The 16849-nt window shown below is 34.8% G+C and overlaps 1 protein-coding gene across 1 annotated transcript in view; it reads right to left on the bottom strand.

Annotated features, from left to right (window-relative positions):
• Positions 1-76: 76 nt before the first annotated feature.
• DGKE (diacylglycerol kinase epsilon) overlaps positions 77-16849 on the bottom strand; it is a 20322-nt gene continuing 3549 nt past the window's right edge. The window contains exons 2-11 of the mRNA XM_006924858.3: positions 13729-13888; positions 12071-12190; positions 9295-9438; positions 8873-9030; positions 8460-8511; positions 7294-7407; positions 6213-6284; positions 4184-4311; positions 3850-3961; positions 77-3462 (exon numbers count right to left, since the gene is read on the bottom strand). Coding sequence (XP_006924920.1) covers positions 3283-3462; positions 3850-3961; positions 4184-4311; positions 6213-6284; positions 7294-7407; positions 8460-8511; positions 8873-9030; positions 9295-9438; positions 12071-12190; positions 13729-13888 — 1240 coding nt within the window. The 3' untranslated portion in view covers positions 77-3282. The remainder of the gene's footprint in view (positions 3463-3849; positions 3962-4183; positions 4312-6212; positions 6285-7293; positions 7408-8459; positions 8512-8872; positions 9031-9294; positions 9439-12070; positions 12191-13728; positions 13889-16849) is intronic.

Genomic DNA, 16849 nt, shown 5'->3' with positions numbered 1-16849 from the left:
TAGATTAAAAAAAATAAATCTACCTATGTTCCATTGTCCCAAGTTAGGTAGAATTTTAAAAAATGTGAATACAAAGTGCTGGTTTTTACTTTAATAATATCATTTTGAGGGAAAACCACATAAAACTATCATCCATTCTAAGGAAACTATAACCTTTTCGGCTGAACAAGTACAAGTTACGTATTCGGATCCACATGAATCTGTAAATTAATATAACCTTTAAAGTTTTCTAGTTAGTGCAAATTTAAAATTCCATAGTGTACATTAAATACAATTTTACTTTATATTACAAATGCAAACTATCTTTTTTTTTGACATGCTGGTAGTAGTCATTTTTACAGTGCAAAAAGGACTTTACGATTTCGGAGACACAGTATATTTTACAACTCTAGGCATACGTATTTCAAAAAGCAAATACTACATGTGTTTGACACCTTAAAAAAATAAAAATAAATAATTTTGACTATAAAATTTTTATAAACATTAGCTTATAATTAAAGGTTCACAGCTAATTGTTGCAGAAAAACCTAAAACACACTTAAGATCATGTAATCTTACTATAAGACAACCTATATTTTAAAATACAAGTCAGTCTGATTTCTATTAAATGTAACAAAACACTGAAAATTATCACCACCTACTTACGTAAGGAATCCACAGAGCTGCCAGGTTTTCAGTATTTAAGCCACTAAGTGTACCAGGAGTTAGTAACGTATAAGCACAGTAAAAGATGAGAGAAATCAAGACAGACATGGAGATATGCTTCACTTCATAGATTTCTTCCTGAGAATACAGAAGTATTATTTTAAAGAAATCAAGACCATGTCAAATGGAAAGGAAAATCTTGTGGCAAATTATCTTTTGTAAAGGGTAGGATCCCTGGTAACGTAAACAATTGCTACCCTAATATATAACTTGCAAACATGAGTCTTGTAAATTGTAATTATTTAAAACAAGACACATGCCTTTATGTTTATTTGAAATGCTGAGTAAATGTGCCTAAAAAGTGAATTTTGCTAAAATAATGTTTTATAACATGGTATTCTGAAATAACTTTCCTAAAAAAAAATTAAGTCTGAATGAGTGAATAAGGCAACAAAAACTTCATGAAGGGTCAGTCAGGAAAAAAACCTCAGTAGATTATGAAAACTGAAAAACCAATTTGTTTAAATAAATGAGGGTGCTGTATATAAACCTGTTCTAAATCCAATGTAACATTATGGTTAAAGTTTTAACAATTAAAAAAACCCTATGTCGTTACTTTTATTATTTTAATTCTGATATCCCAAATTAGCAATGTACTTTGATTTTACAATTAGAAGTATGGATTATAGATAAAATATAGTCTAAAGCAAAGTGAATTTAACAATATATTTGTAACATGTGATATCTGTAACAATTTTGACCATGAATTAAAGAATAAAACTCATTATACTCAAAACATGATCGGCCCATTAATGAGAATCCACAAAACTCTCACCACAATGGGTTACCTACTGTAAAAGGTGTATGAGAAAGGTGAAACAGATCTGCTCACAAAGTCCTTCAGTACTAGAATTTAGCATCTCCTGTTGAGATCCATAGGTTAATTTAAGCAAAATAAAAGTATTTTATATTATGTACTGACTACTACAGACAGCACTAAGTTGTTCCTGGGCCTGAAGGTGACTGAAATTTAAGTTTATGGCAATTCATGCATGACAGATTCATAATAAATCCTTAAAAAGAGCTAATGGTGTTTTAGGGGATACAGTCTCATCTTTCAGAGATTAATGTCACGAAAGACCGCCAAAGCACACGAATAGGCCGTTTGTCAGAAAAACGCTGGGCTGGAGGCCAGATGGGTCTGCTTAGCTGCAGGACCTTAGGGAGAACGGTGGTTAACAAGAGAAGAGCGCCCTCTAATGGGTAACCAAGAGACTAACCTAACCCTTCAGTGAGTTTTTGGCAATTGAGGGTCAACTAAAACAATGAAACAAAACTTTCAGTTATTCAAAAACAGTTTGCCAGTGCTTTCACACCACTTCTTTTTTTTTTAACTGAGGAATATTTCTGAAGAATGAGACTATCAGGAGAATTAAATTATGGGTTTTAATTACTTAGTCAATAAGCTGCATTTCTATCTGATTGTGACTAAAACTTATGTGATCAATTTAACGTACTGAATAAAGCCATATAGAGTAAACACTAAACACAAAGTTACCACAATGAAGAAAATAAATAAAAAAAAAATCTCTCTCATTTTAAAATAAATATGATACAAACATTTTAGCAGAGGATTCACTTTCCCAAGGGGAAGTTCTGTTAAGTACTTTGGCTATAAAAGACTACTATACTTCAAACTACTACGAGATCACTGAATTTTTAAAACTTATCAATCATTATTGAACTGTTTATAAGCAATTAGCATGACTAGTAAATTTTCTCTAGTACATTTTTTTTTTTGAATTGCTGACATTGTTTTTAATCAAAAGAGAAGTTGCTGTACTGTCTGGCTCGGAACCTGTAACTTTCAATCCAAAGTGCTCTGAATGTTAATTTTTACCAGTTCCTATGTGGTTCTCTTTTGGCAACACTGGGTTATAAACAAGATGTTCAATTTCAGCTCAACAAGGTCATTACCAGGGTTAACCAACATCTGGGGGTCTGAAAATGCACCTCAAATAAAAATTATAATAACATTTGAAAGTATCATTTCTCCTTTTAGGGGGATTCCTGAAAATAAATACGGATCCACCTGAAAATGTACCTCATTTTCAGGTGCTGGACTGTAGGAAATCTTAAAATGCACGCTGCAGGAGGGGGCCCAGTATTACTCACACTGGTTTGAAACCAACCACCTCCTTTCAAAACAAGTTAATTTTTAAAATGTTATGGTATTACCACATTAAAAATTAAGATAGAAATGATGGTCCACCCACATCTTGCTGGATGTATCATGTGTCCATCAAATGTGTGGTTCAAGAATAAGGAATGAGAGCACACCTTCAGAGTGAGCCTCATTCTCAATCATAAAGCCATGAGAATACACTTTGCATTCATGTAACCTTCTGTGACTTTTTAAAATGAGTACTATATGATTAAAATGTTTTGCTGAAAAACAGGCATTTGTAAACAACTGGAAGTCTAGCTGTTTTTGTAATGCTATTTACAGGAATGTATACTCATTATACTACTGGTAAAATTAAGACTAAATAGTTGACAGAGGATTTCTATTTTTGGATGACTATGCATCCAACTGTTTGTGAGGATTCTATCGTAAGTTTTCATTTCCTCATCCAGCTACTCAGTTTCCTTTATGTCCTCTTGATCCGAAGTACTAGAGATGTCATCATCTGTTTGTTCTCCAGAGAAATATAACATCAGTGCATGCGTCTTGTGAGTTATGGTGACAGTACAGGGCCCTTGGGCCCAGGGCTCCCCATCTACCTGCATTGGCATCATCGAGCACTTCAAAATCAGCTGGCATTAGGGAACAAATAATTAAAAGAGTCAAGTTTCAAAAAAGTTCAGAAAGGTCTTTCTTAATAAAACATCATCCATAGTCCTTTCAACATTCTGAGGGACATATCTTAGCATTTTATTTTTAGAAAATTAATCTGGATATATCCTTATTCATTGACTGTTTAAAGGATTCTTTCCCACTGAACACTTTATTTCTTCAGTTGCATCGAGGACCTTCTTTTCTGTTTCTTCCCCATCCCACTCAAGCCCCTGGTGGAGGGTGAGCAACAGCATGGGCTGTAAACCAGTTTAAGGAAAGCTACAATGTATATATTTTCTTCTACATATCAATGGCTTAGAAATGAACTGGGACAAATTAGCCTGTTACAGCAATATTTCACCTACCCGCACTGTATGTGCCTGTCCTATTCGAAAAGGATTTGCCAGTTTCACTTGAATCTGAGCACAGTGGAAAGACCCATAGACTCCAACAACTTCCAGTAAACCATCGTCATGCCTAAAATTGGAAAAAGAAATATGGATTATACAATGCAATAAAATAAAATCAGGACAATTATTTTTTAACGTAGGTGGACCATCAACTTATTAAATATTTATATTAATGAAGTCTACAAAAAAATCTGAGGGAAAAATTTTAAGAAGCTGAAAGTCTATAAAGAACGACAGACTGCTTTAAAGAAAACAGTGACATAAAAAAACAGACTACAAATGTACATACCTGGCTAGAGGGTAGGTCTCGTCTCCCATCCCTTCCCAGAGTCTGCAGCCGCCGCCCCATGACCCAATGTTCAGAACGATAATACCTTCCAAATCAGGCAGTTCTACTCGCTCACCATCCAGTTCTAGCTTTAAAGAAATCCAAGTAGTTAGTTACTACAGGGCACACGATTTCCAGACCCACCCACTTAGATTCACTTCCTTTTCCATATAGGTATGAGGTGAGATGCACGTGAAAGAGAAGACTACTTCCTACCCCACGGGCAAGATAACCTGGCCTTTCCCACCTGTTCAATGTTTCTTATGATAAACGAATTATAACAAATGAATTTTTTTAACCAAAGTTAAAAATAAGGTCTTTTTTGTTAAATCCTGTTTTTTTTTTTTTTTTTTAAGGGCTTTACCTAGCTTGCTGTTTCAGCAGCATCTGACACTGCTAACCCCTCATCTCTTTTCCTGAGATACTCTCTTCCTTTGCTTTTTGGGAGTCAGACTACTTTTCTGGATGTTCCCCCTTGGTCCCCACTGAGAGCTCCACTGTCACCATCACCGTAGCTATGTACTGGGCTCCTTTCTCTTCTCATGCTACAAATTCTGGAGGAAAGTCTCAGCCACTTCTATACTGTTAACTGCCACCTCTGTGCTGACAGCTCTATTTTGCTGGCCCATGGAAATGAACTGGGCCGGATGTGTATATCCAACTGCCCACAAAACACTTCCAACTGACTGTGGCACCTAAAACTCCTATGTACAAAACTGAATGAAGCATCTTCTCTGCAACCCCTCTACCAATTTACTTCTCGGAGAGGAGCAGCACCATCCCCTCCAGTTGCCTAAGCCAGAAACCTGGGAGTTCTCTTTGCCTTCTTCGCCTTTACCCTCCACAGCCAATTAAGCACTAAACACAAACGACTGATGACATTTCTAAGTATCAACTACTCTCTCTCATTCTTGATAGTATCTCAGTCCAGCATGCCATCTCTTAATGTTCCTAAACTGGTCTGACTCTAGTGTTAGTTTCCTCTTAGTCATCTCTCACATGGCAGCTGGACTGACACTTAGAAAATGCAAATATGTCATCCCCCAATCACAGCCCTTCAATGGCATGACTCAGTGCTCACGATGAAATCCAGTTTCTTAACATGCCACTAGGAACCCCTCTGTGACTGGCCTCTATCCATCTCTCCAGCTTCAGCTCTTGCCACTTACCCTCCTGCAAACTATGCTCCAGCTTGAAGTCACTCGAATATGCCACGCTCTCTTCTTGCCTTCAGGCCTTTGAACATGCTGTTCTTAGCCTAGACCAATTTTCACCTCCTTCACTTAGCTATCTCTTACTTAATTTTCAGATTCCAGACATTAAGAGAGAAACCTGTTTGTTTGACTCTTCTCTTTTTCCTTATCTTACTAGTTCTACATTTCTCTGTATTAATGTCTTTCTCATTGCTATTAACCATTATAGATTCTTTTTGGAAGCAAGCGAGGAATATATACAAGACCGCCATATCATGATGTCAGGGATACTGCAGCAATAAACAGTCATTAAGTTTCTATTTTTTCTGCTCAGACATTTTTATTTTGCCTTAGTATGTAAGAGAGCTATATCACCGCCATAATATGATTGAACTTCAGGTTTAAACTTCCTCTGAGAGTCCATGATGAGTCAGGCACTCTGTGTTAGGGAACTTCACATCAGTCGCCATGTATGAATGGAAGCTGTTTAGCATAAGAGCTAAACAGACTCTAGAATTATATAAACCTGGGTTCAAATCCTGATTACATGGGTATGTGTGCAAATTACTTAATTCCAAATAGTTTTCTCTTCTGAACAAATGGGAGTATGATAGTTCCTGCCTTATAGGGCTGGGTAAGAATCTAGTGGGATAATGTGTATAAAGCACTTAGTAAAGTGCCTGACAACACAATAAATACTCCATATATGTTAGCAAAATATGTTAATAGAAAATTCAGCATTTTTGTTTTAAAAAAATGTTCATAATCCAGAGACTACCTAAACTTTAAAAGCTTACCTCAACTTTTTTATTTAAATCTTTACATTCTTGCACTAAACAATCTTTGGTTCCATAGAATAAGTAAACAGCCTATGAAAAATGAACAGAAAATATGATATTAAAACAAGCCCCACGAGAAAGAAAAAGACTGTACCAACATTCCCTGCCATGGATGCTAAGCCATGTTTCCTTAGAGTGGATCAGATACTCCGTGGGGAGAAGGGACCCCATTATTTTAGAGTTTAGTTAGCCTCTTCTTTAGGGACACTATGGGATAGGGGTGGTTTGTGTCTAAATGGTATTTTCTCTCCGTTTATCAAAAAAGCTATATTAAAATTAGAAAATTCTACCTTTTTCTAGAACTTCAGATTACTTAAGTAATATAGATAAATCTAGTAACCATTTTATAATCACTTTTGAATATTAAAAGGTTGGTGGGAGCACTGAGAATGCTGTTAATTACCAACTGTATAAAGAGCAATACTTATGGCCTTACTATCTGTATTAAAAGGGAACCATCTGTAAACTTAACATATTTGTAAAACAGAACCAGGAACAAAATTGTTTTGCATTTATTTCTCATATTCTATTTCTCAATCACCAACAGTCATTAAAAAAAAATTCTAAGACAAAACTTCCACCAAAGGAATCAACTCTACTAGAAACCAGAGTGATAATCTTGGTTAAAAGCCAGTGAAAAAAACTCTTTCTTTGCTTACCTTATCTACCTTTTGGTTTTTTTCAAGCCAATGGAATCTATTTTTCCATTAACGATTTCACCAAAAATCTATCCTGCCTAAAATTTCTTTCCAATTTTAGTTGCCGTTTAAGTAAAATATTTTCCGTTTAGTTGCCCTCTAAGCAAAATATGCTATACAACATCGAACTTTATGTTTAAAAAAATGTGTCATAAAGAAAGTACTTTAATAAAATACGTTTAAGGATCTAATTTGATAGTCTTAGACAAAACAGAGCAGGTCAGTGTTTCCATAAGTTAGTTCTATCTGAATCTACTTGAAAGGATGCTAGATAGAACCGAATCACTGATTTTCACTGTACCTTTGGTGATAAGCAGGAAATGTTATTTTATCCAACACACCTTATTAAGAATTCTGCTAGAAAATAGAGATGGTGCCTTCTCACGGTGAGCATGAAAATTGAGAGCCATGAGAGCATCAGGTCCAACAGAAAAATAGTTGTTCATTGTGAACTCCTGTGGAAAAGGGTAAGAATGAGCAACAGATTATGTGTCAGTCTGAGCCTGTGTGGTATGTTATGTATATCTCAGTCTTTATGTTCTTTATGAAAATTTAACACTTTCTGCATTTACTCTTCACACAGAGCTATTTTATGCTTCAGGCTGATAACTATAGATATGAATTTCCTTTTCCATTTCTGTTTAAGATGCTGCACCTCAGATCTCATCATCCAGAATGGCTCTGCTTTTGCACTCAGGCTTCCCACTCCTGTGTTCCCATTACATCTGCTTCTATCAGTCTCAACTCAGACTACTGGTACCCCCTTAGTTTATCTGACTTCCCAACTCAGCCCGGCTTCTTCAGTCTACATCTCCAGCTCTGTTCTGTTCCTGAGCAATAAAACCAGAATTTCCAACTACTTGTTCAAGCCTCGAGGTTAATATACCCCAAATCTCATTTTCTTCCTATTCAAACCTGAAACTCCATTTTTCTTATCTTAATGTGCTCTCCATTCATCAAAACTAGAAATCTGGTAATAATGTGTATGTTTTCTCTTCCCCTAATGCCAACTGGCTGCCAAATCTTGATCAATTCTACCTTTAAAATGTCTTGGAATTGTCCTCATCCTACCATTCCCCTCTTTTTGCTCTTGTGCGGGTTTCTAAGCTATTTTCACACTGTCTCCAGAGCATCTTTTTAAAAATACAGATCTGCTTTTTCTGTATTATTTGTTAACCATGATTTGTACCATCTAGTCTCTACTTACTCTGCCTAGAAAGTCTTGCTCTTATCTCTGTTGACCTAAATTATATTTACCTTTTAAGGACCCTGAAGTCTTTTATGCCCGATCTACCAGGGCAGAACTCAGCGCCCTGCATGGGGCTCTCTCCCACAGTTACAGTCCAGCTCGGGAGCAGAGCACATGGGGTTGTTTTCCGCTCCATAACCAGGTCCCTTGAGAGAAGTGCCAGGTCTGTGCGTCCCACCACAGTGACGCATCCTGTACCATGGAGGGACTCCATCATGTTCATTGAAACTACTCACAACTGAAGCCCTAAAAACATACCTTGGGTTTTCTCAAGTTGTAGTATCCTTTATTTGTTACTTGAACTTTCCATCTAAAAGACAGAAATTAAAAAAAATTATAATTATTTCTAGATTAACTGGTAATTAACGATAATTACTACCAATCAACTCTGGATGCCTAGGATATGAGGTCCCTCTATTAATACAGCATTAAAAAAAATAAGCACATCTGAGTATGCAAATTTTGAGATAAGTAATCAGCTTATGACTTCAGTCCTTATATGACAAAATATACAGCAAAATAAAATACCAGCATCTATGTATAAGTACAACTAAGACAATTTTTTACTTTTAAATTACATTTAACTTTATAACTTACACAAGACTTTGTTTATAAATCAAATAATACTCTCAGAGCTCAAGAAATCTACTTTTGGGGGAAGTGTGACTTACCTGTCCAGTTTAATTCCATCTGCTTCCATCACATTTCTTAAGACCTGTGCGACTGGGATTTCTCCTGCATAACCTGTACCCCAACCCAGTGTATTGGAGAGATCATTGCCTGTTCCCAGAGGCAGCACTGCAACCTGTGGAATGTATTTTTCTTGTCCCTAGAATATGAAAGATAGAGTTTAGATTTTTCTCTTTAGACTATTTGGAGGATAATATTTGGTAAAACTTAAAGACCAAAGCAATAAAGATACAAATATAATAACTGTATGTTGTTTTCCTAAAGGTTATGCTAACTGCTTAACTACAATATCCAAAATTGGTGGTTTTCTTATATACATCTGAATAAAAATATAATAAAAAATATTGTATAATTATCTTGGAAGTGCTTCTGTAAAAGGCAAGTTGGTCTTAAAGGTCGATACCTTAATCTTCATTTCATCAACTGCATCCAGGACCCAGCCCACAGTCCCATCCCCGCCGCAAACAAGTACTCGAGCTGAGTAATAAGGAAGAAGAGTACAAAGTTGCAGGGCTTTGAAAGGAGGAGTTTTAGTTACATCAAAAACCTAGAAATGAAAGAAAAGAAAAAATTTTTATCCAGCACTGCCCTCCACTTCTGAAGATGATTTGTCTCTAGATGAGTACAGATATGATTAAATAACAAGACTGGCTACAATGCATTCATCTTTAACAATATGTCATGCTCTATGCCTGACTCTATTTTCCTTTACATCTTTTAAAACTTAAAAAAAAAATTATTTTCCAATTATAGTTGACATACAGTATTATATTAGTCTCAAGTGTACAGCACAGTGATTAGACATTTACAAACCTTATGAAGTGATCTCCTCGATAAATCTAGTACCCATCTGACACCATACATAGATAGTTATTACAGTATTATTGACTATATTCCCTATGCGGTACTTTACATCCCTGTGACCATTTTTATAACCGGTGATTTGTATTTAATCCCTTTCACCTTTTTCACCCATCCCTCCATCCCCCCTCCCATCTGGGGACCATCAATTTGTTTTCTGTATCTATAAGCATGTTTGGTTTGTTCCTTTGTTTTTTAGATTCCACACATTAAGTGGAATTATATGGTATTTGTCTTTTTTTGTCTGACTTATTTCACTTAGCATAATACTCCTCGATCCATCCACATTGTTGCAAGTGGCAAGATTTTCTTTTTTATGACTAATATTCCATTGTGTGTGTGTGTGTGTGTGTGTGTGTGTGTGTGTGTTCCTTATCCATTCATCTATTGATGGACCCTTAGGCTGTTTCCATATCTTGGCTATCGTAAATAATGCTGCAATGAACAGAGGGGTGCATGTTTTTTCAAATTAGTGCTCTGGATTTCTTAGGATAAAAACCCAGAAGTGGAATTACACTAGACTCTTAATATTCATTTTGGCTCATTCCAACTCTGACCCTATAAAAATGAGCAAGCCTCATTCTATTGACCAGGAAATCAAGGCACAGGAAGGTTAAATAACTTGTCTATGATTTCTCTAATAATTAAATGCGGACATACAAATTCAATCTTTTCTATTTGACACTCCTTCCTGCCTGTTCACATGAAACCAGAATGTGATGTTTAACATTAACTAGTGCTTCATATTTTAAACTGGATTTAAAAAATCCATTACTAGTATAACTTAGTATACATTTCTAGAAAACAATTTTGCAACATGCATAAAATGACAAAGATACAAGGATCCTCAATATTGATAATTCTGTAAATGATCTATGAAAACTTTCCAAAAGATGAAAATACCATGTAGAAAGGTTTTCATTGTGGCGTTATTTACAAATGTACAACTTTAGAGACAAACTAACCTCCAATGGCAGACCAGATAAATAATATTATACATCCATTAGATTAATTATCTAAGTCATTACATATATAATTATGAGGACTATGTTGCAACATGGAAAAATATTTATACCTTTAGGTAAAGAAAACAATGCAAATTTGTATCTAGATTATTGTTACAGTAATGTTAATATGTAGATGCACAGAGAATTTACGGAAAGAACACAAACAAATGAAAACAATGATGTGTTTGGGTAGAGAAATTGCAGGTGACTTTCTCTTTCCTTTTTTATTATTTTTATAATTTCCTTAAGTTATGTAGCACTAAAAGGGAAAAGTACAAATTGGAAGGAAAAAAGTTATTGCATTTTTGATTGTTGCACAATGGGGGTTTAGTTTTTCAATGTAGAAGCTACTAGCATATAACCTCAATGTTAGTGGCACGATCTTTATTTTTAAAAAATTAAAAAAAAATCTAATTTTTATGGTGACACTGGTTAACAAAATCCAGTAAGTTCAGCTGTACATTTTAACAGTAAGGCGTATACATATTTGTGCATTCACCACCCATAGTTAGATCTCTTTCTGTCACCACATATTTGATCTCTTTTACCCTGTCTACCTCCCCCCTCCCCACTCTTATTTTTTTAACTGAGGTATAATTTACATATAATGAAATTCACTCATTTCAAGTAAACAAATAATTTTTAGTAAGTTTATTGCGTTGTGGAACCGCCACTATAGTCCAGTTTAGCTCCAATAAGATCCCTCAATGTGCACAGTGCAGTCACTTCCAATTTCCAGCCCTAGCCTCAGGCAGCCACTAAGAGACTCTGTTTCCATAGTTAGCCTTTTCTCGCAGGTCACATAAACTGAATCCTACCCCTAAGGGCCCCTTGCATCTGATTTCTTTCACTTAGCATGTTTTAGAGGTTCATTCATTTTAGTGTGTATGTATCAGTGGTTTGTTCTGTCGCTGAATAACATTCCACCGCATGGGTATGCCACATCTTGTTTTATCCACTCACCGACTGATGGACAGTTTGATTATTTCTGCTTTTTGGCTATTATGAAAGATGTTGCTATGAACATTTGCATAAGTCTTTGTGGGACATATTTTCCTTGGGTCGAATCCTAAAAATAGGATTGCTAGGTGGTGTGATAAATATATATTTAGCTTTTTAAGAAACTGCTGAACTGTTTTTTAATGTGGTTGTACCATTTTCTATCCCCGAATCGCTTGATACTTTCATAATTATTCTTCTTTCTTATAATTATTGATTACTGGTTTAAAGCAGTAACAACCATTATAATTTAGGGAAAGCGAAAAGTTAAAAATGAAAAGATTAATTCAGACATGAAGTTTCTTTAGTTACCTGGACTGGATTTAGGAGGATTCTAAATTCTCCCAACAGTCCTTCGCCCATGTTAGTTCCACTACGGGAGTTGGCCAGGATTATTAATGGAGTCCACTGCTTTCCAAGCTCAGAGGCTAGCTAAAAAAATTAAGGCAAGCAAAAGGGTTAAATATCTCAAAAATGGTGAGCAGTAAAGTTTTCATTTCTTGATAACAGTGCTGTAATTTGCTGAGAAAAACGCCACTATCACAGTACAATCAATACAATATGAAAATCAAAGAATTCTAAGAATGAAAAGGGACTTAGAGATGAACTAATTTAACTTCCACTTAACGTATAATTCTCTTCTATATTATTCTAGCTAAGTCTTTTAGCATATGCTTGGATACCGGTATGAGAAGGAATTCACTAACAAGGCAGCCTATTCCACTGCTAAATCAAATTATTAGAAAGTTTTCACTTAAGTTAAAAACCTGTCTTTCAATAACTTTTATTGTTTGTTCTAAGTTTGCTTCCTGAAACAACCAGAAATGTCATTTGTTCTATATAACTTTTCTCCTATGCAATATATTTTAAGTTCTTTCAATTGTTCATAGAATGGACATTGAGTTTCTCTGCTCTTTCACCTTGACTGTCCTTTTCTGGAGGTATTCTAATATATTTTTGTTTGGAAGGTTTTTTTTTTTTCTTTCTTTTTTTAAATTTTAAACGGGGGTACTGAGAAATAGATGCAAGAATCCAGATTTGTACAAAGCCCAAAGTCAAATGAAGTTGTTTTTCTAACCAAACAATTTCTTTCCTCTTCCCTTCACTTGTGTCTCATTTTTCTTAGTGATCGTCATCCCTTGTGATCTCAGATTGAATTTGGACACATAAGGGGTTGTACATTTAAAAAATATGTATCACAACAACATTAAACATAATGTTTTAAAATACCTCTTCGTTTTGCAAGAATATCAACAAAGATGACATTTAAGATATAAAATTCTAACTTGGAAAAAGCACAGTTTAATTTTAAAATAAAACAGTCCAACTCTATGGCATATTCAAGTAGGAAATAAATGCAAGTTTTTATAGTGATTCCTTAAGAGTTACATAAAGACTGAGAGATACATTTACATCAATTTTCATATACAAACATGTTGCAAAGTTATTAACAGCTTTAATGTTTAACATTGCGTGGGAGCATCGGATGTGCAATGTAAAGGTATCTCCAGGCACCCTATGTAAAGTTCCAAACGGAAAGATTCTTCTAGAACAACGTGTAAGGAAAATCTGTCTTTCCTTCTCATTGACAACAATCATGAACACCAAACCTGGCTGTTCCTCAGAATCATCCAAAGACCTTAAAAAACATGGGTTTCGAGACCTACCCTAGACCTACGAAATCGAATGTGGTAATGGCGGTGGATTCAGGAATCTGTATTTTTAAAAAAGGTCCCCAAGTGATTCAGATGCAGGCAGTGATTTAGAAACCACTAAGATAACATTTCCAATTTCCCTTCAGACATGGAAGAGCTCAAGATTTGTGGCACATCTCTAGGAACTGGGTAGGGTTTTATGATTTACCATAATAATTCTACTCGACACACACATCCATGCAGTCGCAACTCTCACACACAAACTCAAACAACTTTCTGGAAATTAATTACATAGGAAGAATAAACTCTGATTACCACTGCATAATCTGTTTTTTTGTCTTTACGCATCTGATTAATAGAAGTTAAATAACTTGGCGGAATGATGAGGCTTTTGAATTCTCCAAAATCACACTTTTCATTCTTTAAGCTATTTTTCATGCACTCATCATGTACTGTTTTCTGACACCAAACGCACCTGAAGGAAGAAAGGAACAAAGACAATCGTTTAAAACCATAATCTTATTCATCTGCAGACCAATCGTTTTTGTCTGCTAATTAAAACAGCAATTTCATCATGACTGAGCATAAAATCTGGCAAATAAAAGATTTATAGTTGCATCTGCATAGTGAAAATAAAGCAATAACCTGAAACGTACTTGGCAGTTTAATATAGCAGTGTTTCTTAAAGTGTGGTCTAGGGCCCCAAAGATCCTTTCAGGGCGTCTGTGAGGCTAAAATCATTTTAATAATACTACTAAGATGTTATTTCACCCTCATTCTCTCAAAATTGTACAGCGGAGTTTTCCGGGAGCTGTATGACAGGTGCTACATGAATACACTGAACGGAGAAGCAGAGAGGAGACTCTAGCTGACTTCTAAGCCAAAGAAATGTATCCAAAATGTAAAGCGATGTCACTCTTCTCACTAAATTTTCATTTATTTCATTTTGATAAAAATACACTATGTCACCATTATCAATCTTTTACAAACGAACATTTAAACAAGTTGTTTTAATTTATAACATGGTAAATACCAATAGATATAATCCACATAACCAAAAGCTGATCCAGAACAATGATTCTGTGTATTATTCATTTGTGCTTTGGTGGAATTAGGTCCGTGAGGCCTAAAGTGCTTACTGCTTAAATGCCCCTCTGGCCTGGGTCCTTGAAGCACAAATATCTTCACTTATATAACCATCTGTGAACACTAGTAAATATAGTAAGCCAATTTCCTGTTGGCCATTAATACAAAACTAATCTATATGTCTGCATTTGACATATAGACAGAAAACATGTACATTCAGATCTGCCTCTATGTTTGGACCCATGAGTGAAGCCAGCAGGGAATAAACAATGCCGGTAAAGGTCCTAGGTTTCTATAATTAATCTGCTAAGTATTTAATCCTCTCACAGACTGTGTAGACAAAAGCAGGCTGTCCAAAAATAATGTTCATAATTAAATGAATGATTAAAAAAAAGGGGATAAGAACTCTTTCACCCCAAGATCAACTCTCTTGGCCTTCTATTTTAAGGTTGTTTCTTCTAGTTGGATGTTCAGATTCATCAAGTAATTACTGCTATTTATTCATGAGTCCTATTTACCGCTGAAAGAAGAGTTATCTGCATAATCCATTAAAGGAAAAACTGCAAAATAACTTGCACAATAACCTTTGCTGGTATTTGCTTTCAAACTATAATAGATTGCTTATGCAGCTGAAGTATGGTACCTCTGCCCACTGCTCTACTATTAACTTTAAAATAGTATGAAAAAAAATGTTATTATTGAAAATATTCTAAAAGGATGCCCACTGAATTATTTCATGCAGTTTCCTTTGAGAAGAAAAGTGGGACTGAGGGATGTGAATATTTGCTTTTTACTCTATATTCTTTTGTAAATTGCTTACGTTTCTAAAAATCAGAATATATTCATGAACTACCTGTATAAATTTTTAAATTGTATTTTAAATTAGATAGTATCAGCTTATGCTTGAGAATTTAGAAAATACAGAAAGACATAAAATAACACTCATCCAGAGATAGTTGCTTTTAACTTTTGATATACTTATTCAGTTTTACAGTGCATAAATGTTTGTTTTTCAGGTTAGGGATATGGCGTATATATATCTGGATGGTACTTTTCTTTCCATGCTGTATCATGAATCTTGCCATATACCATTAAATATTTTTAAAAAACATGGTTTGTAAAGAATATGTATTGTTACATCATATGTATATATCATAATTTATTTACTCATTTGCTTTCTATCTTTCAATATAAACTCGTATTTTGCTGAATCATTTGAAAGTAAATTGCAGGCATTATGACATCTCACTTTTCAATACTTCAGTTAGTGTTTCCCCAAAACAAAGATAGTCTCCTTGCTTTTTAAAAATGTTTTGCATTAAAATTTTTTTTTGCAGTGAACACAGGTATGTTTAATCCATCTTGTTTTTGGTGCATTTCAAGGAAACTGCAGACATTAGAATATTTCCAAATACCTTGGCAAGCAAGCATATCATTACCTAGATTTGTTATTTATCAGGTTTTTTTCTTTTGATATAAAATTTTCATACAATGAAATGTAGGAATATGTTCATTTGCCGAGTTTTGACAAATGAACATATTTCACTCAAACCCTTATCAAGACATAGAACACTACCTTAAGTGCCACTCTTGTATAAAAAAAAAAAGTTTCACAAAGGGGAAAAAGACACTGCTGGCAACACTGCTTATTATTTTCTCTAAAGTTATCTGTTCATAATAGCTCTCTTCTTTAGTATGCTGGAGGAAGCAGCAGAATTACATGAGAAGTTAAGATGGTTGTTTATGAAATTCACACTAGAACAGGGTTCAGCAAACTACACATACATCTGCTGCCCGATTTTCTGAACAAAGTTTTATTGGAATACAGCTATGCCCATTCATTTATGTATTGTCTACAGCTGGTTTTTGTACTGTGACAAATGGTACAGTTAAGTAATTATGACAGACATATGGTCTGCAAAGCCTAAAATACTTAGTTTTAACTTTTTACAGAAAAAGTTTGCCTACTTCTGCTCTAGAAGTTGATTTGCTATCTTTCATTGTTTCACATAATTAATGAAATGAATAAACATATACCAATTGAACACAGAAATCTAAAATTTAAGATCAAAGCCGAGACCAAAGCTGCCCATGTAATTACTAAGAGCCAGAGCTTTGTTTCATTAACCACAGTGTGTATGTGTGAGGGTGGGAGGGGTAGAGGATGGAGTGGGATGTAATGAACACAGGCCTTATAAATTAAAAGGCATCTTATAGTTTCTTAATGAGACAGACCATTATAAGGAACAAAGGTTTATTTAATAAATATAATGAATACTTAAAAACATCACCTAATTTTCTATTTTCGTTAGCAGAGAGGGGAGGAAAAAAAAGGAAATATAAGGAAAGA

The sequence above is a fragment of the Pteropus alecto genome, unplaced genomic scaffold, assembly GCF_000325575.1.
Source record: "Pteropus alecto unplaced genomic scaffold, ASM32557v1 scaffold98, whole genome shotgun sequence".
NCBI lineage: Eukaryota > Metazoa > Chordata > Mammalia > Chiroptera > Pteropodidae > Pteropus > Pteropus alecto.
The sequence above is the reverse complement of the archived record's forward strand: the minus strand, read 5'-3'. Positions and strand labels throughout refer to the sequence as shown.